This window comes from Sus scrofa, chromosome 6, assembly GCF_054392235.1.
Source record: "Sus scrofa isolate SSC_HxYL_T2T_F1_AM1 chromosome 6, Sscrofa_HxYL_maternal_Yorkshire_Landrace_v2.0, whole genome shotgun sequence".
Classification (NCBI taxonomy): Eukaryota; Metazoa; Chordata; class Mammalia; order Artiodactyla; family Suidae; genus Sus; species Sus scrofa.
Window position 1 is genome coordinate 115,572,593 of NC_139388.1, and position 24,611 is coordinate 115,597,203.

At 44.6% G+C, this 24,611-nt stretch overlaps 1 protein-coding gene across 1 annotated transcript in view; it reads right to left on the reverse strand.

The window, feature by feature from the left end:
- KCTD1 (potassium channel tetramerization domain containing 1) overlaps positions 1-24,611 on the reverse strand; it is a 99,528-nt gene that overhangs the window by 31,999 nt on the left and 42,918 nt on the right. The window contains 1 exon segment of the mRNA NM_001244971.2: positions 16,635-16,813. Within this exon segment, the coding sequence (NP_001231900.2) occupies positions 16,635-16,813 (179 nt within the window).

The following is a 24,611-nucleotide window of genomic DNA, read 5'->3' on the forward strand; positions in this document are numbered from 1 at the left end:
TGGTGCAGGGGAAGACAGGGCTGATAATCCTCTGGGAATCTCATGAGGTTCCCCCCCCACCACCCCGGCCACCATGATTCATGGGGAAATTTTTTTAAATTAGGAGCTAACTGCTTACTATGAAAAACGTATTATAATTAACTTGATTAAAAAAACAGAATTGGCATAAGTAGGCTTTTTAGTCCTACATTTATTGCATGTCTATCATGTTCCTGGTGCTCTGATGGGCCTCTTAAAACGAGCATGATGCAGTCCTGCTGGGTAGCATGGAAGGACCAGGGCAGGTGGGGGGGCTTCCTGCAGGAGGCCTTCCTGCCTGATCACCAGGTGCAAGGAAGGTCACAGGGCCTCGGAGAAGGAATTTCAGTCAAGAAAGAGCATGATGGGTGAGGTGGGCACCCAGCAAGTGAGCATCTCTCTCAAAGTGTCCACCCAAGCGGAGTATGTAAGGGCGCCAACAGCTCTCCAGAGCCTGCGGTGATTTCAGTAGCTCCTGGAGGCTCAGGTCTAAGACTCACAGCCCTGGGTTTATATCTCACAGACTCACAGATCCAGGCTTCACCATCCTCGAAACCAAATCAGTTTGAGTTTTGATGTCTTCATCTGGATAATACCTCATCCAAGGAATTCTTACAAGGAATAAATGAATGTCTAATAAGAGGCACATTTACTGAGTGTCTACTCCGTGCAGGGCGAGGTACTGAGTGTTCAGAACAACTGTGCCAGCTAGATGCCCTCATCCCACTGGACAGGAGTGGACACTTCGGCCAGTGAACCACCAGCAAGACCAGAATTCACAATCGGGCGGCAGAGCCACTGCCTCTGCTCTGCTCCTTGGTCAACGGAACTCACTAAATGCCAACAGATTTTCATCTTTTGGAGAGTACATTCAACTGTTATGTAAAATCCTGTTGTGTATCTTGAACTGGAAGGTTTTTTTGTTTGTTTGTTTGTTTGTTTTTTAGGGCTGAATCCATGGCATATGGAGGTTCCCAGGCTAGGGGTTGAATTGGAGCTGCAGCTGCTGGTCTACACCACAGTCACAGCAACGTGAGATCCAAGCCCCATCTGTCACCTACACCACAGCTCACGGCAACAGTGGATCCTTAACCCACTGAGTGGGGCCAGGAATTGAACCCATGTCCTCATGGATCCTAGTCGGGTTTGCTACCACTGAGCCATGATGGAACTCCTGGAAGAAAACTTTTAAGATCACCTGGTCCTGCTCTTTGGCTTGAGCAAGTGTCTGTTTAAAAATTATTTCTAGGATAACCTATCACGGAAGAGAATGTAAAAAAAGAATGTGTGTGTGTCTGTGTGTCTGTGTGTGTGTACACAAAAATGATTTCTAGGGCAAAAGGCTATTTTTCCAGATCAGTCCTGGATCAGAACACCATAATGTCCCATGGGGGCCCACTTTGGTATTTTTGGTTCCAGTGGTTTCTGTCTAGGTTTCTCTTGCTCTCTCTCTGGGCAGGCAGGCCTGCACGTGTTCAGAGTCAGCCCCCACAGTCCACCCCCATCCTCCCCCCAACAGGCTGGTCTATATTTGGAGGTATTTGTGCTATGCTCTGTTTTCTCTTGATTTAAAACCGTAGAATATGCTGCCCATTTTACAATCATCGTTGCTATTCAATGCAAAAACGTTATAATAGCTAACATTTCTTGAGTTTGTGTTAGGCGCTCTGCTAAAAACACTTTGCATTATCTGATTTAGTCCTCACGACAATAAAGTATTGACAGGTGATATTTTGATGTTGGTGATGAAGAAACTGAGGGGCAGAGCCACCAGCTAACTTGCCGGCTGCTGAGCTAAGAACCTCTCTTCCTGGGATAGTGAGGGCCAGCCCAGTCCCATCACCACCCCCGACTCTCAGGGTCTATCTATCCTGGAACTCCGGCTCCTTTCCTGCTCTGACACCTGCTGTCCACCTTTCTTCCTGCAGATCCACTACTGTTTTCTCACTTCATTTCTTGTTACATAAGCAAACTCTTTTGTATGTGTTCACATTGAATTTAAGCTATTTTTGAATGTTCTTTTTCTTTTCTGGGGAGGCCACACCTGCAGCATATGGAAGTTCCCAGGCTAGGGGTTGCATCAGAGCTGTAGCTGCCAGCCTACACCACAGCCACAGCAATGCTGGATCTGAGCCATATCTGCAATTTACGCTGCAACTGTAGCAATGCCAGATGCTTAATCCACTGAGCAAGGCCAGGGACTGAACCCCAATTCTCATGGATCCTAGTTGGGTTCTTTTTTTTTTTTTTTTGTCTTTTTGCTATTTCTTGGGCCGCTCCCGCGGCATATGGAGGTTCCCAGGCTAGGGGTCCAATTGGAGCTGTAGCTGCCGGCCTATGCCAGAGCCACAGTAACACGGGATCTGAGCCGCATATGCGGCCTACACCTCAGCTCACAGCAACGCCGGATCGTTATCCCACTGAGCAAGGGCAGGGATTGAACTCGCAACCTCATGGTTCCTAGTCGGATTCGTTAACCACTGATACACGACGGGAACTCCCTAGTTGGGTTCTTAACACGCTGAGTCACCATGGGAACCCCTGAGTGACTATTCTTATTCCTGAGATTCTGAGCATTAGTATCCCAACTACTGAACAAGTGCCTTCTTATGTGATGAAACCTTCCTGAGTCTTCCATCTGTGCCATCAATCTCCCCAATAAATGGAGCAGACTCAGCCCACCCCCTGTGACTGTGCTCTCCCAGTGGCCTACTCTCTCCACCATGCTTAAAAGCTCTCAGTAGCAAGAGGATGTGGAATGGAGCCTGTCCCCATTTCCTCTGGCGTTTTACCACTCGGACTGTTGGAATTGGCTTACAGTATGTCACAGCAGTCCCTTCAACTAAAAGCATCCTATTAATTACATGACACGACAAGAGGACTACAGCGAAGCCAGCTGTTTCTCTTTTCAATTGAACAATTTTTGCCTACTTGTAATGGGGCCAGCAAAACAGCACTTTACAAGGAAGTATATAAATAGTTTGCTTAGTACCTGTAAGTGAAAAACTGGATGCTAACACAGTGCTTTAAAAAGAAGAAGAAGAAGAAAATGTAACAGGTGTATGGAAGAAAGTAAGTGAATCTATACTGACTCCTTTTTATCTCTTTCCTGCCCCCCACCCCCACTCATTACTGACACCATTTAAAGGTCTATAAGGGCAACAGAGTATCATTCAAATACTCAGGAGTAATGAAAAGTGGTTGGATGAATGACAGTGAATTATTCTGTCACTGTATGACTTCAGAGTGACTAGGAGGCTTAAAAACACTTTCAGAAACTCGGCTTTGAGATGACAAAGCCCCAAGGGAGGAGATTTAGCCCCAGGACTGTGAGTTATACCTCCTAAGAAGATGGAAGGAAAGTTGCTAATTGGACAGAAGTCACATTTACAGAAGTATCTAAACATTTTAAAGAATATATAAGACATCCACATGACCCTTTGGTTTCAAATCATGTCTCACTGCCTCTTCAAATGAATGATGTGCCTGGCTGGCTTTGTACTCTGAGAAGCGTGAGATTTCCCATTCATGTCGCAAGCTCATTTACATGGTCACCAAATCAAAAGTGACATGTGAAAAGTATGAAGTGTATTTCAGTTCATGATTCAAAGACAACATTCTCGGGTGTGTGTGGTTGGGAAATAAGGAAGGTGGCTGCTGACAGCACCTGCCTTTGGCTGCAGCACAGTCAACAACGTGCTGTCCTGGGTGTGTGTCTTGCGTAACCAGCCCCGCACTTCTGGGACTCAGGCTTGGTTTACCACAGTTTAAGAATCTCCTCAAAGCCAGTCCATAGACTGGCTGGGCAGTAGGTGTTTCTCCCTATTCTTTCCAAAAAAAAAAAAAAAAACAGATCCAAACCCTGAGCTGCAAAACATTTAAAGAAAGAGAAGCATCCCAGCTGATGACAAACACTGCTCATGCTTTTTCCTCCTTGTTGTGATCACACTCAGATCAGGAGAGACGAGGGGTCATTTGGCACCATTGCTCCCCATGCTTTCTGTTCCCATAACTTGTCCTTGTTTTTTAATTTTTAAATTTTTTGTTATTTTCCGCATAACTTTTTGTTTGCAAGTCCTGAGTGAAAAGTGCACTAAAGCCAGAGCCTCTTTTACAAACAACTACTTTCTCGAAGTTTTATGCATTTTAATGGGTCCGATGGTTTTCTCTGAATCCCACCCTTCACACCATCTTGTTCCTTCCGAAACTTATCATCAAAACGGTGATGTGTTTAAGCACCTTCCTGAAGGCCCCTGAGATTATGGATCAGTGGGATACACTTCAAAGATCCTTCTTTTTTTTTCTTTGATATTGACTGTGTTGCACCGCTTTGAGACGAGATGAGTTTTCATTTTTTATGTAGGCACTGAAGCCCTCAGGGCTTTCTAAGTCTTTTTTTTTTTTCAAATCAATTTTCAGAGGGGTGGCAGGGGCCTAGCCAAGCCCTAATGAGGCCAGGTGGGAGTTCAGTGCAAATCGAGGAGACAGGTTTGGGCGAGTTCAAATTCACCTCTCAGTGACGAAGCCCTATGAGCTTGGCGAGTTTTGCCACTGTTGGAAAGTGGTGGTTAGCTTTTATGCACAGTTGTAATTTATCTTTTTTTTTCTAATTTTTTTTTATGTCATTTGTCTATTTAGGGCCGCACCCACAGCATATGGAAGTTCTCATGGATACTTGTCGGGCTTGTTACCACTGAGCCACAATGGGAACTCCCAGTGTGACTTTATGAGTTTTTTTTTTTTTTAAGTCCTCAAGTTTTACATGCAAATTATAACATCATGTGTTTTGGTTTTGAGGACATGCTTCTCTTTGGAAGTTAAGGGGGGAAAAGTTAGTTTTCTGCATTGGTTTAATAAAAAAAGACTCCCCCAACTTTAGAATAACTTAGGCATTTAGAGTAACTTCCAGCCAGGAATACACACAGCATAGACACTTCACTGTGTCCTGACAGAGGACTGCTTCTTCTTCTTCTTTTTTTTTTTTTTTTGTCTTTTTGCCTTTTCTGGGGCCGCTCCCGTGGCATATGGAGGTTCCCAGGCTAGGGGTCTAATTGGAGCTGCAGCTGCCAGCCTATGCCACAGCCACAGCAATGCAGGATCCGAGCTGTATCTGACAGGAACTCCAGGACTGCTTCTTTTCTGATACAGAGATTTGATCTCTCTGGAAAGTAGGTCATGGTGATGCGAAGATGGAATCAAGTGCTATAAGGTAGACACAAGAATAACGTTGTAATATTCCTGCCTGCAAAATTCCCTACATAGCCAAAATGCAGTCTGTCTCTTTGAAATTTACCTATTTGGTAAGTTTGGTTCTCATTTGCCATAAAGATGCTCTCAAATGAAATACTCAACCAGGAATTCCCATTGTGGCTCAGTGGTTAACAAATCTGACTAGGAACCATGAGGTTGCAGGTTCAATCTCTGGCCTCGCTCAGTGGGTTAAGGATCCGGTGTTGCCATGAGCTGTGGTGTACGTCACAGATGAGGCTTGGATCCCACGTTACTGTGGCTCTGGTGTAGGCCAGCGGCTACAGCTCCGATTAGACCCCTAACCTGGGAACCTCCATATGCGCGGGTGCGGCCCTGAAAAAAGAAAAAGACAAAAAAAAAAAAAAAAAAAAAGAAAAAAAGAAATACTCAACCAGAATCAATTATGTGACCTATAGAAACCACAGGGTTTGAGGAACCAAAGTCACAGGAGATTTGTGAGCTGAGTTGTGTCAAATAGCATTCTCAAATTTTAAGACCTTTTAATGGAATTGTTCTTAACATAGCAAAGTGCTGCAATTATTCATATATATATGTATATATATATTTTTTTTCTTTTTAGGGGTGCACCCTCAGCATATGGAAGTTCCCAGGCTAGGGGTGGAGTTGGAGCTGTAGCTGCCGGCCTGCACCACAGCCACAGCAATGCCATGTCTGCATCCTACACCATCGCTCACCACAACGCCAGATCCTGAACCCACTGAGCAAGGCCAGGGATTGAACCTGCATCATCATGGATACTAGCCAGGTTATTAACTCACTGAGCTACAATGGGAACTCCTGGAGGAAAACATTCTCAAGGCATGGGTCACCTTGCTGTATATGTGGTCCTTTGGTGTCTGGGTTGTGACTGGATTGGCTCATTCCCTTCCCCTTACTCTTTCCCTTCAGGGTAACTAGACCAAATCATCCCTTTCTGGGCTCTGCTTTGAAGAAAAAAGGCTGTTAATCTTTGCTGCCCAGGTTGGACTAGGCCTGCTGTTAAGACCCAGCATCACTGTAGCACCTGCAGGTTGAGAATGTTTGACCTTCACCGTGGTATAGCAGCCCTATGGAGGCTGAGGCTCCAGGTCACTGCAAAACATTCAACTAAACTAAGCAAAACTCATTCGGCATTCAACAAATATTTATCAAGCATTGCCAGGCACAGTTCAAGACCATGAAGACTACTGGCGGATCCATTATTTGTTTTAGAACCTAAAACATAGGCTTAGAAGGCATGTTTTAGAAATAACATTTTATCTATTTATTTATTTATTTATTTATTGCTTTTTTAGGGTCGAACCTATGGCATATGGAGGTCCCCAGGCTAGGGCTCAAATCAGAGCTATAGCTGCCAGCCTACACCACAGACACAGCAACGCAGGATCCAAGCCTACACTGCAGCTCATGGCAACGCTGGATCCTTCACCCACTGAGTGGGGCCAGGGATTGAACCTGCATCCTCATGGATACTATTCAGACTTGTTGACCACTGAGCCATGACAGGAACTCTAGAAATAACATTTAAAAAATCTTTGAGACAGTTTTTCTAAGGGGGGGGGGCGCATGTGTGTGTTTTGTGCACTGGTGTGAACCAGAGGTAGTTTGCTGCATTTTGGGGCACTCTTGGGTCTCCTGCTCCAGTGGCAACAGGAGGGGAGGAGCCCAGGAGAGAGGTGGTAACTGAAGCGATAATGGGCCTGGACACCCCTAAGCTGATGAGCAGTCCTACCTATCTAGGCATTGTCCAGTAGACTGTTTCTCCTGCTGGACACAGTGTGCTGGGGCCAACACTGATCACTGACTGTTCTGCTAATGATTTTCTCTTCGCAGGTGCAACGTGGTGGCAAGGTTGGTGGTCAAAAGTCAACTCTGTCCCTTGCTAAGGAAGACTGTGTGCATTGGATATGGGGGCCCTCCAAAAAAGAATTTCTTAAAACCCACCGGCAAGTAAGAATGAGATCCATTTATCCCACTGACCAGTCTAAGGTGATGCTTTCCAGACTTTTTTTTTTTTTTTGGTCTTTTTAGGGCTGCACATGTGGCACATGGCAGAGGTCCTATCGGAGCTTCAGCTGCCAGCTGACTCCACAGCCACAGCAACTTGGGGTCCGAGCTGCATCTGCCACCTACACCACAGCTCACGGCAACACCGGATCCTTAACCCACTCAAGCAAGGCCAGGGATTGAACCTGCAACCTCATGGATACTAGTCGGGTTCATTAACCACTGAGCCACAATAGGAACTCCCACATTTCTTATATCATCTGTTAATTCTCTACTTTGGTCAACACCAAATATAACTTCAGTCACCACCAAAGACAAAAGTAAAGAAAATGTATCAGAAACATTATGGTTAACATAAGTAGCGAAGTGATCTGAAGAGGATGGTCTGGCCTGAAGCTGTTCCACACCCGAGGCTCAGAGAGTAGACCTCACCACCTAATTTCCCTCCCTCAGAGACAAGGGGTGAACAGACGTACCTGCCCCCCATCAGCTAACAGGAGGTGAGTCCCGGAACTCGGAACAGGCCGGTGATCATAGATCAGGAGTGATTTGTGCTCCTGAAGCAACAGCAATCTGCTTCTAAATCGGCCCTAAAATGTAAACTAGATTTTGTCTTGGAAATGTAGACGAGCAAATAAAGATATAACCCCAAGAAACAAAACAGAATAAAATTATCTTTAGAGTTAACATAGGAAACAAACTACATCTCGAGGCTGCTGATCCTGTTTTATTTTTCTTCCTACTTCACTGGATACCAACTCAAATACCATTGATTGTTTACTTGTTTATTACCCATCCTTCCTCCGCCCCGACGTAAAGGACAGAGAGCAAGGACTTGGCCACTAGATGCCCTGGTCGATGGGGGGCACAGAATCAATCTGTGGAATGAGTAAAAGAACATGACAGGGAAAACTCCAGGCACTTAGGATGGCTGCACTTTTCTTGGAACTGTGCTCTATGACTTGATGCATTAGTTTACTTTATTTATTTATTTATTTATTTTGGTCTTTTTTGTCATTTCTAGGGCTGCCCCCTAGGCATATGGAGGTTCCCAGGATAGGGGTCTAATTGGAGCTATAGCTGCTAGCCTACACCACAGCCACAGCAACGAGGGATCCGAGCTGCGTCTGCAACCTACACCACAGCTCACGGCAATGCCAGATTCCTAACCCACTGAGCAAGGCCAGGGATCGAACATGCAACCTCATGGTTCCTAGTCAGATTCATTAACCACTGAACCACGACGGGAACTGCGCGTTAGTTTGCTTTAAAAGCTAGGCCTATTTGGTTCCCAAGTGGCAAAGGAAGTTTGCTAAATCTGCCAGCAGTGCAGCATCAATTACCGAAGCTGGCTTTTCAGCATTAAACAGAAAACCCAGTTTCATAGTTTGGGGCGGGGGGAAGCCTTTTGAAGCTGGTTTCATTTACTCTTTGCCTATATAACTGGGGAGTCGTTTTGGAAAAGCAATACTGTAAGATGAAAAGAGAGACAGAGAAGAGGAAAAAATTCCCTTATTATCCTGGAGAAACTTCCCATGTTTTATTTGCTAAGTGCTTTTCCTCCTTTTAAATCTCTCTGTAAACTAATTTTCTCTTCTTTTTTCTTTTCTTTTTAAGGTGAACCAATCTTACCAGTCATAACAGCTCACAGTTAGACCGTCCTCATTCTATGCATTTCCACAGGCGTTTTCTGAGCAGTGGGGGTGCACTCTCTCTTTCCATTTGTGCTGAGACTAGATATCCCAGGTTGACGTCCACTCATCTATAAACCCCCATTAACCTATTCTGTGATTTCTTTCTTTTTTTTTTTTTTTGGCTGCACACACAACACCTAGATGTTCCCAGGCCAGGGATTGAACCCATGCCATAAAATTGACCAAAGCCAAAGCAATGACCACACCAGATCCTTAACTGCTAGGCTACTAAGAAACTCCCTTTCTTCTTTTCTTTCTCTCTTTTTAAAAAATACTGTGATTTTTTAAAACTGGAGCTAGACCATGAATTAGAAATCATGCTGATCTAAAGACTGGGTTATAATAAAAAGCTTCAGGAGTTCCCATTGTGGCTTGGTGGGTTAAGAACCCGAAGTTGTCTCTGTAAGGATGAAGGTTTGATCCCTCTACATGCTCAGTGGGTTAAGGATCTGGTGTTGCTGCAAGCTGTGGTGTAGGTCACAGATGCAGTTCAGAGCTGTTGTTGCCATGGCTATGGCATCACCTGGCAGTTGCAGTTCCAATTCGACCCCTGGACCAAGAACTTCCTCATAGCCACAGGAGCAGCCATACAAAGAAAAAATTTTAAAAACCCCAAAACTTTGTGTTCAGTGCCATTCAGTAATTCTGAAAGAAAGTTCAGGGAACTGTTTGCCAAATAGGGTCCATTCATTCAGGGGCATTTCTGTTGAGATCCTGAAGCATGGGCCTGTGTAATGACACTGTGGGACTCAGTGGGTCTAGGGACCGCATGTAGCGTGCCCTGAACCTGTGAAGTCATAAAGTCAGAACACAGAATCCCCAGCCCTCACACTGGATAACAGAACAACACAACAGTTCCGTAACAGCTGGTGCACAGCAGTTACACGGAAATCCAAACAGAATTCAATTGTCTCAGGAGTGTGCACACCAGTCCCTCAATGTTGCACTCGTCTGACTTTCTCTTGGTGCAGCTCCAGGTAGACCATCCTGGAATGGCCAGCATGCTGAGGGTGAAGCACGCCAGGGTGGGATCTCCACTGGCAAGCACACATGCCTGGCATCACCAGCCCCAAACCCCAGACGCACACACCCCTTTGGTGGCCATGGGTGTTGAAGGCAAGGCTAAAAGCTAGTCTCTGGAGTTTTGCAACTACCTACATATGCCAGTGTGCTTAGTAACTCTGCTGCTATGTAGGAGAGACCAATTCAGCGTTAATCTCCTTATGTGGGAGGTTAACACATGTGCTTGGTTTAAAATATACAAAAGCTCTCTCAAGCAGGCAGATAGGATGCTTCAGGGGACTGTAACACGAGACCGTGCCTTTCACTTGGAGAGTGAGGAGCTCTTCTGGCTAAGACCCCTGCCTCACTGCACTGGACAGATTCGGTTCCTTAGCAGCATCGGCCCACATCCTGGCTTTAAAATGTCCACATCTGAATAACCAGCAAGGTATAGCTGCTTTTGTTCGAGGTGACAGTAAAGGCTGTCACCTTACTATGTCAACATAGATCTAACTTTGAACTTGGACTTTTTTTTTTCTTTTTTTTAGGACCACACCTGAGGCATATGGAAGTTCCAGACTAGGGGTCAAATCAGAGCTTCAGCTGCCAGCCTACACATCACAACCACAGCAATGCCAGATGTGAGCTCCATCTGTGACCTATACCACAGTTCATGACAAGGCCAGATCCTTAACCCACTGAGCAAGGCCAGGAATTAAACCTGCATCCTCATGGATACTCGTCAGGTTTGTTACTGCTGAGCCACATTGGGAACTTCAACTTATGTCTTCTTTTATTTTATTTTTATTTTATTTATTTTTTTGTCTTTTTGCCATTTCTTGGGCTGCTCCTGCGACATATGGAGGTTCCTAGGCTAGGGGTTGAACCAGAGCTGTAGCGGCAGGCCTACACCGGAGTCACAGCAACTCGGGATCTGATCCACGTCTGCAACCTACACCACAGCTCATGGCAACATCGGATCCTTAACCCACTGAGCAAGGCCAGGGATCGAACCCGCAACCTCATGGTTCCTAGTCGGATTCATTAACCACTTAGCCACGACAGGAACTCCTTATGTCTTTTTTTAAAGCAGAGAAAGTTCTTTAATATCGTGCGCACACGCACACGGCTAAGAAGATCTTTCAGAGTGTCAGCACATAGTAGATGCTACAAACGTGACTTGGCACCAATATTACTTACCATGCATTACATACATAGATTTTTTTTGGTTACCAATCATGTTAATGGATGCCTTAGATTTTTGAGCCAGATATAATCAGGTCTGTCCTTAAAACTGGAGGGGCCCACATTCCATACATCTAGGTATTTACAAATTATAAATCAAACTAACAAACTGTTTAAAATATGTTCTATCTCCCCTGTATATCTATTTAACATATTTTCCTGCTGGTAATACATGTTTCTTGGCTCTTTTTTGCTTTTACTTCATTGATGTAAAATCAGTCCAGAGTGGAACTGGGTGTTTTTCTTGGTGATTACAATTCAAAAGAGCAACCAGAATTGGAGACATGTAGGCTCCTCTGAAAGGGAACAGTGTTTATCACAGACGTGATGTGGCTCAGCCTCTGTCTCATAAACACCTCCAAAGAGCTGTTTTGCATCTTGTGTGAAATGTTGGTAAAGACAGAGCACACCACAGATGTATGCAGTTCCTGCAATTAATATGAAACCTTATGTCCAGCCCCTTTAGCTAAAAAACACTTGATAGTGGAAGTAAATAACAAGATAAGTAATGACCTTGTTATAAAATGTAAAAGTCAACTTGACTATTGAATCCTTACTCAGGGTTTATGAGCCAAAAGAAAAAAAAGCATGTGAGTTCACGCACAGTGGAATCAGGTAACCTTGCTAAAGAAATGAAGATCGAAATGTATTTTCTTTAGCGAAATGGGCATTGTGATACAGCTTGGAATACTCATTGAGTTAAAGGCCTATATTCACTTGGAAGGACCATACGTCTTGGTGTTGCTCAAAGCCAGATGGGGAAAATCAAGACCTCTTAGGAAAATCACAGAGATTTTTGCTTTATTGGTTTGGGGCAGGACCTCCCATGGCCTTTTAATGCTTCCCAGGTGCTTCTCATGTTTAGCTGTGTGGTCCCATGTACCACTTTCTGGGGATGATGTTCTAAAGGCAGACTTTAGCCCAGGGGACTGTAAAGAGAGAACAAAAAAGGTCACTTGCAAGATTTCAAAATGGCATAAAGGCACTTTGCAGGACCTTGGAAGTTCTAGAAAGATATGACATCTCTTAAGATCACTGTTACAGGAGTTCCCATTTTGGCACAGCAAAAATGAATCCAACTAGGAACCATGAGGTTGTGGGTTCACTCCCTGGCCTCGCTCAGGGGGTTAAGAATCTGGCATTGATGTGAGCTGTGGTGTAGGTTGCAGACGCGGCTCAGATCCTGCAGTTGCTATGCCTGCGGCCGGCAGCTGTAGCTCTGATTAGACCCCCTAGCCTGGGAACCTCCATATGCCATAGATGTGGCCCTAAAAAGCAAAAAAAAAAAAAAAAAAAAAAAAAAAAGATCAGTTGTTACAAATGACTTAGTACTTCTACACTACAAGTCTCCCCTTCAAATCCTAGAAAAGAAAATCAAGGAAAAAGGCCTCTTCTCTTCTGGGCTACACTAAGAAAAAGGCGGGTGAGAGAAGAACCAGGATGCTCTAAGGGAGAGGGTGAGAAGGTTCCAAAACATCCTAGAATCTAGAGAATTCCACTTGGAATTATTTATAATTTTATGATCCCAGACAACCTAATGTCCCCCAATTGATCCCCAGAGGGTTGATGAGATTTTCCCAGAAGTTGGAAGAAGCATTGGACATCTATGGAAAAAGCAAAAAACATGGAAAAACTATTTCTTCCTTGTACCTTTAACCACCTTGTATCTTTGACTATTCAAAGGCATGGATGAGTCCCATTAAACTGACTGCTGCCTTAAAACAAACATTAATTACTTTCCAAGCCTCCTGCTCTCCTGAAACCCAAGAGGAAGCAAAGCAACACATAGTGGTCAATTCAACATCCAAGCCATTGTTATCAGACCAGTGCCATCTGCTTCGGGTGTAAGCAACAGAAACAGAAGTTGCTTCTAGGGCTTGTTTCCAAGAGTCTGGACATAGGCTTAAAAACATCTTCTCACAAAAAGATGATCTTGGAATGGCTCAGCAGTTCTGGGCCAGGTAGGAAGCATCTTAAGATAAAGGACTTGAGGGTGCAGGTGAGGAGTCCCTTGAGCTTTTAGGAATTCAGGAAAGTATCCAGCAGTGAAGCTGTTTCTGTGGTCTAGGAAATGAAGGAATGGGATATATTTGGAATTTGGAAGGCAAGTTGGAAAAGAAACAATTGCTGGGTTTGGCAGAAGATTAAGTATAAAGGCAATACTATGTGTTGGGCATGGGGCCATGGTGTGCTTTCTGTAATCACTTTTAATCCTCCCAATAACCTTGGAAGAAGATGAGTTTGTGTCTATTTTACAAGACAAAAGACAGGCGCTTAGAAATTGGACCACCCCGTGGCCAAACAACTATTAACTGGGAGTGTCAGCATTCAAACCTGGAACTAATGAATCACAAATTATTTTTCACATTACTCCCATCATGCCATGGCTCACTGGTAACAAGGAAGCATCTTTGGAAAGATCGAGAAAGACGAACAACTTATCTTCTCTCATTAAGTTGGTGAAAGATAAATTCAATTTATGATGCATGTAAGTATCAAGTTTGGGAGGGGTAGGTTTCATTAGATTTTTTCCACAAAAAAAAATCTGTATAGATATAGTTCATTGCTATCCAATAGCAATAAAGAGTGAGACATCTGTTATTTTGCATTTTCTGGTCAACACATTAAAAAAGTAAGAAAGGAGTTCCCACCTTGGCTCACAGGTAAGGAACCCAACTAGTACCCAAGAGGACTTGGGTTCGATCTCTGGCCTCACTTAGTGGGTTAAGGATCCAGCATTGCTGTGAACTGTGGTGTAGGTCACAGACTTGGCTCGGATCCTGCATTGCTGTGGTGTAGGCTGGCAGCTGCAGCTCTGATTCAACCCCTAGCCTGGGAACGTCCATATGTCATGGGTGGGGCCCAAAAAAGACAAAAAAAAAGGTGAAAAAAATGGATGAAACTAATTTTAATGTGTTTGAATATGTTTATCATTTTTATAATGCAATATATTATCAAATTATCACTCCATCATGAAATCAATATAAAAATTTTTGAGATAATTCATATTTGGGGGGGGTCATAAGGTTTTAAAATCCAGTGTGTATTTTATACTTAGAGGACACTTCCATTTGGACAAGCTGCAAGTTGCGTGCTCAAAGCTGTGTGTGGCTAGTGGCTCCCGGATGAGACAGTACAGAGCATATGCTGAATCCATGCTAAGATCCAGGGAGTGTGATGCCCATCTCTGGGGTAGAAAATAAGGGACCAAAATGAGACTTTTCAAAATACCCATGGAAAGTTGGCCCAAGGAAGGTTCTCCAAATGAGACACCACCTGAGAGGTCTTTAACACTGTCAAGGAGTGAAACGATTCAAGAGGCGAGAGAGGAACTGAATAAACAGAGCTGCTCCTGGGCTATCTGGTACCACTGCCAACATGCCCAGTGACACCAACAAGCTTCATCAGGGTCAGAACCCTGGGGAGCCTTAGTCAGTGGGAAGAGATCCACCCAGCTGCAACCAGCACTAGAAGAACACCTACCATTGGCGGCATAAGCAAACAGTGACACGATTAACTTCCCTTCTGTATCACAGATTCAAAATCAGACTGAAGCAAAAGGCCCCCAGACCAGACCAGTGAATTCTGCTATGGTTGAAACTTGCTTTTTGACCCTTAGGTTTGTTTTGTGACTTGCCCCCTAGAAGTTCACCTGAAGAGACACAGTGATTTTTTTTTCTTTTCTTTTTTTTTTAGGGCCACATATGCAGCATATGAAGTTCCCAGGCTAGGGGTCAAATCAGAGCTGTAGCTGTCATCCTAAGGCCACAGTCACAGCAACGCCGGATACTTAACCTACTGACCGATGCCAGGGATCGAACCTGCGTCTTCATGGATACTAATCGGGCTCATTAGCACTGAGTCACAACAGGAACTCCTGACACAATGATTTTCTATTGTTAATGTTGGTATTAGCAAGTTAGAAGGAATGGAAATAGCCACCTTTTTTTTTTTTTTTTTTAATGGCCACACCCCCTGCATATGGGAGATCCCAGGCCAGGGATTGAATCCAAGCCATATACGTGGCAATGCCAGATCCTTTAACCCACTGCATCGGGCTCGGGATCAAACCTGCACCTCTGCAGCAACCTGAGGTGATGCAGTCAGATTCTTAACCCACAGCAGCATGACAGGAACACCAAAATAGACATTAAAAAAAAAAAAGGAACCTACTTTAAACATTTTTAAAAATAAAAACAAAAAGGAACCTACTTATATAATGATATTCTTGAGAAATGTAGCCATTATGTGACAATTTTGTAGCACCCAATAACAACACAACTTAGGGAGAGTAGAGACTCAGTAATACTAAAACTGACTGATATAACTTCATTTAAAAATGTATGGGTTTTTTGTATAATTGTGTTTACAGACATCTATTTTTGTACAATCATTTCATGTCAATTATAGAAATTAAATCTAGAAACCAAGTGAGAAAATACCCTATGTCAGGTAGTGGAGTGGGATTAACAAATCAAAAAAGCAGTCTTTGTGCAGTTGACAGTGATTTTTATGCCAGTGCTATCCACTCGGGCTGTAAGTTGTCTGATACCTGTCACACTGTAGGAGGGTCTCAAAAATCATGCCTCTTCCTCTACCCACCAGCCCAGCTGCCAAAGATAAATTCCCTGATAGGCTCTGCTACAGCGCCCAAACCTGAGGGGACAGGGTGTCCTGGGACTCCTTTAGAAAGGGGTGGGTGGCACTCTGCGGGTGGGGAACTCTCACAAGCCTGGTGCACACCCCCCATGTGGAAACCACTCTCCCTTCATACACTTTTTGTGTTTACTTATCTGCCTTGAGCTCTCCTAAGTTCCTCTGCCCTTTACTTGCAAACAAGACTATCTTGACTTCCTGGACTTCTGCCCACAGTTCTAAATATACTGTGTCCCTCTGATAAGAGTTTTTTTTTTTCCCCCTCCCGTTCACAAGTTGGTAGGCCAAGTGATCCTCCATACCATTCTAAGAACTGATAAGGAAGCGTGTTTTATTTTTTAATTTTTTTTTGGCTGCATCCTCATCACGTGGAAGTCCCAGGGCTAGAGATGGAACCTGGGCCACGGCAGGGACAACGCCAGATCCTTAACCCGCCGAGCCAACAGAGAACTCGAAGAACGTTTTAGAAGAGGACAGAAGAAAGGTCAGGAGGTAGAAATCATTGTCCTCTTTTGTACCACGCTGAGAAATGTGAGAAGGGAAATATCACAGAACCGCATTTTTCGTGACACTTGTACACGAGCCTGACTGAGCTGTGGGTCAAACACTGACTCCCAGGAGATTTACAGCCTCTGAAGCAGGGTGGCCCATACCATGCTTTTGTCCCATCCCTGGCAAGGCCACACTGCTAAGCTGGTCAAAAGAAAGACAGATCATCAAAGACATGCACTTGGAGTGTGACTTTTCGGTTTTTCGGATTACCTGGATTCAGGGTATTTGGTGAGGGTGGCCAGGCTGCTGGTGTACATGTGGCCGCCCACATCAATGTGGACGGGTGCATTGGATTTTGTGAGCTGGGCTGGAGTAGGAATGCCTTGGTTGTTCAGGGGCGAGGCAGGAGATCTGGTGATCAGAGGTCTTGACATATTGGGCCGACTGTCCTACAGAGAGATAAGCAAGTTTAGACGTGTTTTCTTTTTTCAGTGGAAAGGAAACACATACATTACAAAGGATAAGCCAGAGACTAGAGCTGATATTCATTCAGCAATCAAATCTGGAAAATCAGCCAGCGCTTCCTTTTGTGGTAATGAACATCCGAAAAACCAACATCTGCAACAAAGCAAAGGAAAACTTCCAGTGCTTGGAATCTAAGAGCTGAACTAATGTTCATTTCAAATCATCCTGAGCGCTGTGATGGCTTATTTTACTAATGAATCCTCTCGTTTAACAACTGGTTAACAGCGTGTGGAGAGCTACTGCTCCTTCCAAATGAAAAGATACCCAACATGCAAAATGATCCACATTTAAATAAAATACATATGCTTTATCTTTCTCTTGGAAAACTTCCTTATTGCTGTCGGCTCAGGATAAACACAGACCTTCAGCATCTGGGTTCTGCAAAACGTTTGTTTGTTTTTTCCTTCTTTTAGGGCCCCACCTATGGTGTATGAAAGTTCTCAGGCTAGGGGTCAAATTGGAGCTGCAGCTGCCGGCCTAAACCACAGCCACAGCCACAGCAACTCGGGATCTGAGCCACATCCAAGCTTGTGGCAATACTGGATCCTTAACCCACTGAGCGAGGTCAGGGATCAAACCTGCGTCCTCACAGAGACAATGTGGGGTTTTTAACCTGCTGAGCCCCATTGGGAACTCCGGGTCCTGCAAAGTGTTGTCTTCAATTTCTCTTTTCCAGATCCGGAAAAAGAGGGCATGACTAGTCTAGCCATCAGCTCACATACCCAAAGCATCCTTGTAAACAGGCATCCCAAGCTCATTGGTCAAGAGAGAGGAAAACAACTGGCTCACACTCTCCTCATTTGGTTCCTGACTCTCTCCCTATAAGACTGAGGGACACTTTGAAAAAAATGCCCCCTCCAGTGACTAAGTACGTGATCGGGAGCCACGACCAAGCCACTTCTCTGCGGGCCGGGCTTCTGGAAGAGATCAAGCTCCCCAGGTGGGGCTGAGGCAGCTCTCCCTGCACAAGGTGTACAACGTGCTGTCCCGCAGGCAAAGGTACCCCCTGGAGCAAATGGAGCGGGAGGGGGCTATCACGTGATTGCAGCGAGGACACATTGAGAAAACTGTACTCTTGGGAAGATAAAATATTACATCCTTTCCATGGACTTCAAACACTATCCAAACATGGTTGATCGCTTTTACATGAGAGCCCAAACCACAGCCAAGTCAAGTCAGGTCTCTGGCACTCAATCAAGGGGTCAGATATGTAGAATCTACAATCGAGGAATAAGCTCAAATAGCAGTTATGCCTGAGTTCTGCAAGGTGAACACCACAAGGATATTCACTGATTTATCACGAGCCAGAGACTGTTTGCAAACAGGCAAACAAGGTGTGGCAAAGCCAGCGATAAGGCCCATAATAAAGGGATTGTTGAGAAATGCCTTTTGGTGGAGATGACCGAGGGGAAGTCATCGCGTGTCTGTGCCTAAAACCCAGCATGATCAGATATAAATTTGCAAAACATCCTAGATTTTATGATCTGAAACAGCTTTAAGAGTTACCTGAGGCACAGCTGTTAGAGTACTAAGCATTAACCACATGCCCAGGCAGGACGGAACACGCATGCTTTCTGAAACTCCGCGTCTACTGTGAATGGGGTGGTGACTGGGCCTTTATGCAAAATGCTGACCATCTGTGTTGTGCTTTTCTCCACGCCGAATTAAACAGAGCCCAGAAATGGTCAGAGAAAACAGAGTGAACAGTTTATTTCTTAAACTGGGGGGTAGGTTCTTGCACGTTTACTGTATCATTAACAGGTACCTGTATATTTTTAATAATGCAAACTAGATATTAAAAAACACAAAGGGATGTTTGTAACACAGAGAAAAGTTAAAGAGATACTGGGTATGGGAAAAAGCTGAAAAACAAAGACATAGTTGGTAGGAAATATAAAACAGTTAAGGTTTGGAAATACTCAAAGTAGCATTTTAAAATTCGGTTGCATTTTTAAATGCATTTTTCCTTTAAAAATACGATCCCATAAACTCAGCTTTTAAGAGCTATGTACTACCTGGCTCCCTTTTAGAAAATGATTTCTTGGCTACACACACACACACACACACACACACACACACACACACACACACACACACACACACACACACACACACACATCTTCCTCTCTGTTACAATTCAGCCCATCACAGCACTACAGCGTCTGTAATCGTTTTTCAATTGGACACATTCTCTATCCTGCCTCAGGGTGCTCGGGCGAAAATGAACAGATTTGCAGGGTTAATACTGTAGTTAGACTGTGACCTCATTCAGCACAGCTCTAACACGCAAGGTCTACACAGAAGGAGAAAAAAATTAAAAGCATAACTGATTGGTTGAAGGATTCCAGATTTCTCAGAATATATACCATTTACATAGAAAATCGTATCTGTATGGCTATTGCCAAATTTAAAATGAAACCAGTGTTTCCTTAGCTGGGGGGCAGGGGGGTGGGGTGGGTAGAGGGTGGGTATTAACCCTTAAGGGCAAGGAAGGGGTTTCCTGATGGCTGGGCTCAGGCAGACTCTAGTAAGACTTTTTTTTTTTAAATTGAAGTGGAGTTGACTTACAATGTTGTGTTAGTTTCAGGTGTACAGCAAAGTGAGAGATATATATATATATATGTATATATTTGCTTATTTTTCAGATTCCTATCCCTTTTAGGTTATCTCAAAATATTCAGTAGAGTTCTCTGTGCTCTACAGTAGGTCCTCGCTGGTTCTAGTTAGCACTGGTCTTTGGTGAGCCCTCCCAGCTCTTCTCCCAAGTTCTCTCTTCCCATTCTGGAAGCTTCCTGTGTTCTGTATTTTTCCCGTTAGTTATGATCATTTCCAAGGCATTACCTGCTATGAGCTAAGGCGGTAAAGGGTTTTCACTCAGTGTTTTCTGCATTGGTGCAGACTGAAGGCACTTTTCAACTCCATAGGCTGGGGATGGGAAGAATATTTGGGGTTGGACAGTCTCGGCGTCTGCAGGAGACATTCAGTATCTATTGCATCTGCTCCAGATGCTTTGGCGAACACAACTGTGCCTACCTCCCTCTCTAGCCAGTGACCGGCACTGACACTCCTCTTCTTTAACGCTGAGTTCCCTGGTGGAAAGTGGCTACTTCCCTACTTGCCTACAGAGGAAGCCAACGCCCAGGATGGCTGAGCTGAATGAAGGCTGGAGAGAACCTGGGTCCTTACTGGTACTGTCAGACACCGAATCAACCAACTCTGAGCTGCCAATCTTGAGGTTTCCAATACTTGGGAAAATAAATTCACTTTTTCTTTCTTTTTTGGCCTCCCCGTGGCTTATGATGTTCCCAGGCCAGGGGGTGGATCTGAGCTGAAGTTTTGACCTAAACCACAACTGCAGCAATGCTGGATCCTTAACCAACTGTGCCAAGCTGGGGACCAAACCTCCATCCCAGAGCTCCAGAGATGCTGCTAATCCCATTTCTCCTCAGTGGGAACTCCTAAACTCACTTTCTTTCCTTTTTATTTGGGGGGGAGGGCACATCTGCAGCTTATGGAAGTTCCCAGGCCAGGGGTTGAATCAGAGCTGTAGGTGCGACCTACACCACAGCTCACCTCACAGCAATGCCAGATCCTTAACCCACTGAGAGAGGTCAGGGATTGAAATCTCGTCCTCATGGATAGTAGTCAGGTTTGTTGCTGTTGAGCCATAATGGGAACTCCTAAACTCACTTTTAAAGCTGGTCTGAGTTGGATTTCTGTTACCTATCCTGATACCTAACCTTCCTGGATGCCACCCCTGCATGAGTCATGTGACTTGGTAAGAGTTGGCTTATGATGCCAAGAACAGCTGCCTGCTGGCCGATGCCACAGAATTTTCTTTCATATTATCATTACTCTTCAGCTATACTTTCCCATCTTTAATCACTAATCCATCATCATCTCAGCTTATATACATCTTTCAACACTACTTCCGATGAAATGAAAGGCATAACATTTCTTTTTGGTCACACTTGCAGCATGTGCAAGTCCTGGGGCCAAGGATCAAACCCATGGCTATAGCAGTGACAAACCAGATCCTTAACCCACTGAGCAACCAGGGAACTCAGAAAGTCCTACCTTTTAACCAGAGAGTGCAAATGTTTTGGATATGGCATCATCATTCCTGGAGAAACAGCTCAGAGCATTTATGTGTGTTCAGAATGCTGGCCAGACAGAAAGGTGTTTCTGATAACCCCCTTCTGGAACAGACTTCTCACCTGGGTGGGGGAGGATGACAGGGGGTGCTGGGGGAAGTAATTCCACCCTAACATTAAGCTACTTAGTTATTGCCCCTTCCCTGGGCAGCCCATTGTTCTTTCCTTCCACAGTACCAGGCACTCTACGAAGGGATGGACATACAAGAGCAAATGTGATGAGCTGGTCCCCTGGCCTCACCAAACTTGTTCAGTGAGAGAGAGAGAGAAACCAGGAGACAAGCAAGGACAACCAGGCAGGGGAAGGCCAAGTTACTGTGGCAGCTTAACTGAGAGGACACGTAATCCAGGCTTGGGGGCTGGGAGGGGGGGAGGGGGAAGGCTGGGAGGGGGAATGGGAAAGGCGCCCTGGAGATCTGATGGATAAGACGTCAACATGCAGTGGGATACAGGAAGGACAGCATATAGGACATTCTAGGAACTAAAATGTCAGTACATTGGGAGTTCCCGTTGTGGCACAGAGGAAATGAATCCGACTAGGAACCATGAGGTTGTGGGTTCGATTGCTGGCCTCGCTCAGTGGGTTAAAGAGCCGGTATTGCCATGAGCTGTGGTGTAGTTTGCAGATATGGCTCGGATCTGGCATTGCTGTGGCTGTGGTGTAGGCCAGAGGCTACAGCTCCAATTTGACCCCTAGCCTGGGAACCTCCATATGCTGTAGGTGCGGTTCTAAAAAGACAAAAGACAAATAAAATGAAATGAAATGAAATATGTCAGTCCATGGTGAGAATTTCCCCGCTTGTTTTCTCCCCAAGTATGGAGGGATAATGCAGGAAGCAGAAGCGTGTGAGATGATGGTCTGAGGACAGAAACTTACAGTGAACCTAAAGACCTACCACAACATCTTTGGAAGTGGACTGGAAAAGGGGACGAGGACGAGGAAGGAAGCACACAGCCAGCTTTCTGCACAGCACTGTCCAATAGAACTTTCTGCAAGAACGGAAACAACGTCCCACATCTACACCATACAGGAGGGTAGCCACTAGCCCCATGTGGTTATTTGAGCACATGAAGTGTAACTAGTGAAACTGAGGAACTGAATTTGTAATTTTAATTTATTTTCATCAATTTCGATTCTAATAAAAGTAGGCCATGGATGCCTAGTGGCTGTCATATTGGACAGCATAGGAAACCTTGCTTGAATTTTTCTTTTCTTTTCTTTTTTTGTCTTTTTGCCATTTCTTGGGCTGCTCCTGCGGCATATGGCCACCTGGGGTGGGGGTGGGTGGGGGCTGGGGGAGCTGATGGAAGGGGCTAAGATCGAGCCTTCCAGAGAGCTAGAAAAGTACTGAATCTTGACTGGGGAGGTTAAACAGTCGTATACAACTGTGTACCTAAGATTGCTTCACTTGACTCTTAAGTTATACTTAGAAAGTAAACCAACAATAATCTTGGGAGTTCTCATTGTGGCTCAGCGGCTAAGGAACCTGATTAGTATCCACGAGGACATGGGATCAATCCCTGGCCTCAACCAGTGGGTTAAGGATCCAGCATTGCTGTGGCTGTGGTGCAGGCCGGCAGCTGCAGCTCCGATTCAACCCTTAGCCTGGGAACTTCCACATGCCGAGGATGCAGCCCTAAAAAGACAAAAAACAAAATGAAACAAACCGCCCGCCCTCCCCCCACCCCTGCCAGTAATCTTGGAAGCAACTCCTCCAATCAAAACCCTTTCCTGTTCAGCTACTCCTGTAAATTTCTGCATTTTTATAAAATGCTGCCTTTTGTAAAAGCCAAAAAGACATTTATTATTTCCTCCCGCAGGATTCACCAAATCTGACTTTCCTACTCTGACATGAAACAGCACCTGAAATTTTACCTCTCACCCTTCTTTCCCTTGTTTCTATCCTGTACGGTTTTCCCAGGGATGTTGATCAGTTAAATATCTTTAACACTTGCACTCCTCAGCTGCTTTGAATCTGCAGCTTCCTGGTAGCTTAATCTTCCACCTCACCAACCCAACAGAGCAGCAATGATTTTAAGATAGTCCTTCAAGCAATTTGACTTCAGGCATCTTTCAAAAGATGCTAGTGAAGAATTTGCCTCCTAAATCTAACCTAGATGCCTGCTGTTCAAAGAGGAGCCCCAGGGCATCGCCTGGGACAAACAAGCTGAAGTTTAAACCCAAAGTTTTAATGACTTTATTTGTTAAGAATGTATGCCCCTGTCTTGTGTCACGTTTCACTCTCAAGTTGGACTATATTACCCCCTTCAATGGGAAAAGAAATGGGTTTCTCAGGGATACTTCCGGAAAAGCATGGCAAGAGTGAAATATTTATCTATATTATTTGACATTGTAATTCATGATGTTCAATAGAGCAGCAAAGGAATTTAACACAAATCATAACTTTTCCACAAATTTACACCTGGATCTAAAATACACATATTTGGACTTCCCCTGTGGCTTACAGAATAACTACATGGCATTGTCTCTGCAGTGCCTCTAGTTCGTTCCCTGGCCCAGGAACTTCTACATGCACGGGTACAGCCGCATGTTTTAAAAATAACAATAATAAAATACACATATTTATATTACCCATACACACTGTCACACACGTACCCCAGCAGCATCTATATGATATGCAATGCCCGGTGAATGGTGTTTTGAGGAATACTGTTTTGGTGTAGTTAATTGGCCAACCACTTAGGCCATGCAGCCTATAATCAAAGTATCTTAGGCAAGGATCTTGCTTCCTAGGATGGCAAGTCGTGGTTCCTTGGCAGTGTCAGTTTAGGCCTGACACAATCCTACTGGACTCACAATAAAGGTTCTTGGAGAGAAACATCACTTCACTGACCATTGTTACTTAATCATATAACAAGACTCCAAACCATAACATCAACATATTTTGCAAGGGTCCTCACTGTTTCTTTCCTCTTTTTTGGGGGGTGGGGAGCTGCATTTGACCAGGCTGGGGTCAAATTGGAGCTACAGCTGCTGGCCTGTACCACAGCCGCAGCAACGCAAGATCCAAGCCACATCTCAACCTGCACCACAGCTCATGGCAATGTCAGATCCTTAACCCACTGAGCAAGGCCAGGGATCGAAACTGCATCCTCATGGATGCTGGTCAGGCTCATTACTGCTGAGCCATGATGGGAACTCCCTCTCACTGTTTCTTTATTCTTTATAAATAAAGTAATATTTATTCGGCTTCTCATATGCGTCAAGCTTTATAGTCCTCATTGACTTTATTTATTTATTTATTTATTGTCTTTTTGCCGCTCCCACGGCATATGGAGGTTCCCAGGCTAGGGGTCAAATCGGAGCTGTAGCCACTGGCCTACGCCAGAGCCATAGCAACGTGGGATCCGAGCCGCGTCTGCAACCTACACCAAAGCTCACAGCAACGCCGGATCGTTAACTCACTGAGCAAGGGCAGGGACCGAACCCGCAACCTCATGGTTCCTAGTCGGATTCGTTAACCACTGTGCCACGACGGGAACTCCCCCATTGACTTTAAATAGCAGAATGATCCTGATCAGAAAGGGAAAAAAATCTTTTCTTATA